The sequence below is a fragment of the Cebus imitator genome, unplaced genomic scaffold (assembly GCF_001604975.1).
Source record: "Cebus imitator isolate Cc_AM_T3 unplaced genomic scaffold, Cebus_imitator-1.0 Scaffold5, whole genome shotgun sequence".
NCBI lineage: Eukaryota > Metazoa > Chordata > Mammalia > Primates > Cebidae > Cebus > Cebus imitator.
Window position 1 is genome coordinate 5,930,158 of NW_016107320.1, and position 1,988 is coordinate 5,932,145.

The 1,988-nt window shown below is 39.3% G+C and overlaps 1 protein-coding gene across 3 annotated transcripts in view; it reads left to right on the plus strand.

Moving 5' to 3' along the window:
- The window catches only part of UBXN8 (UBX domain protein 8), a 24,379-nt gene that overhangs the window by 15,451 nt on the left and 6,940 nt on the right, over positions 1-1,988 (plus strand). For all 3 annotated transcript variants that reach the window (XM_017535978.2, XM_017535968.2, XM_017535964.2), the window contains one exon: positions 1,522-1,563. In XM_017535978.2, the coding sequence (XP_017391467.1) occupies positions 1,522-1,563 (42 nt within the window). The remainder of the gene's footprint in view (positions 1-1,521; positions 1,564-1,988) is intronic.

Below are 1,988 nucleotides of genomic sequence, written 5' to 3' on the forward strand. Positions count from 1 at the left end.
AAAAAAAAAAAAAAAAAAAAAAAAGAGAGAGAGAGAAATACAATGCTTACAAAGGGGGGCATTCCTATTAACTTAAGACATTATCAAGCCCTACCTTGTGAGTGGCTAACAGCTGTTATTAACATGAGTGTGTAATTTTCCTTACTGGCCCTTCTAGGGAATAGATTAGCAATCAGTCACATTGGAATACTGCCCAGGTTTATTATACACGTTTTTCATTCAAATCTTTAATCCCTAAATTAATTCCAATTGGAGCTGGAAAAAATTGGAAATAAATCTGTTTTTACCAGCCTTTAGGGAAAGCTGGGAGGCCTGTCTATTCTCTGAAAGTAGTTTCTAATATATTGCTTCTCAGTTTCAGATTTCCTTGTCCTGTAGTGGAGATTCAGCAGGGAGACTCAGCAGGGAATTATTGAACTATCACTGACATTTGAAAAAGATCAAATTAACTAAATGGACTGATTAAAAATTCAAGTTTCTTTGTGTTTTGTTAACACTATCTTATGCTGATGGCAAATTTTACTTGACAGTCACGTATGCTTTTGATACCAAAGGAAAACAAATGAGTTATTTAGTAAATACAAGTAATGTTTGTTAGATTAAATGTTATAAAATATACTCTATGGTATTGATCAATAAAAGGGATTTCTGGAGATGAAGTCATTGGTAGCAATTTTTTTTTTCTTTTTTTTTTTTTGAGACAGTTTTTTGCTCTGTCACTAGGCTGGAGTGCAGTGGCCCGATCTCGGCTCACTGCAACCTCCACCTCACAGGTTCAAGTGATTCTCCTGCTCAGCCTCCTGAGTAGCTGGAACTACAGGTGTGTGCCACCATGCCCAGATAATTTTTGTATTTTTAGTAGAGGTGAGGTTTCACCATGTTGGCCAGGCTGGTGTCAAACTCCTGACCTCATGATCTGCCTGTGTCTGCCTTCCAAAGTGCTGGGATTACAGGCGTGAGCCACCACGCCTTGCCTGGTAGCAAATGTTTTGATGTGGTCTAAATCTGATTATTATTATTTTTTGAGACAGAGTCTGGTATGTAATGGTGCGATCTCGGCTCACTGCAATCTTAGCCTCCCCAATAGCTGGGACTACAGGCACACACCACCATGCCCGGCTAATTTTTTGTATTTTAGTAGAGACGGGATTTCACCATGTTGGCCAGGCTAGTGTTGATCTCCTGACCTTGTGATCTGCCCACCTTGGCCTCCCAAAGTGCTGGGATTACAGGCATGAGCCACCGTGCCCAGCCTAAAAAGCAAAATTCTTTTAAGTGTATATAGGTTGGGAGCTATTAAATCCTATTTTTAAGATTAATTTTTAGCACACTTGCCCAAAAATGTTTATTGAGCTCCCATTTTCATGATAAAACTTTTATAGACGTATATTTAAAGAAAAGATTTCAGTAAGCTTAGATGTATGTCTAAACTCTATATTGAAAGGAACTCTTCTCATTGACACTTTTGTTTGCTTCTTGAAAATGTTCACATTCCTTTTACCAATACTTACTTTTCTTTAGATTCCTGATTTACCTGAAGAACCTACTGTAACAGCAGAAGAAGTAAGTCTGTTTTTCTCTTTGAAAATTGAACTTATTTTCTTTGTTTAACATCAGTTACATATGTCTTATCTAAACTTGGGTTTTGAAAGAAATGATAGCATAAGTGTTCATGTGACTATACTGTAACTAGGATTTTTTTTAACAAATAGAGATGGGCTGGGCATAGTGGCTCAAGCCTGTAGTCCCAGCACTTTGGGAGGCCAAGGCAAGTGGATCACCTGAGGTCAGGAGTTCTTAACCAGCCTGACCAACATGGTGAAAATCCATCTCTACTAAAAAATACAAAAACTAGCTGGGGGCGGTCGCAGTCGCCTGTAATCCCAGCTACTCGGGAGGCTGAGGCAGGAGAATTGCTTGAACCTGGGAGGCAGAGGTTTCAGTGAGCTGAGATTGTGCCATTGCACTCCAGCCTGGGAGAGAGAACA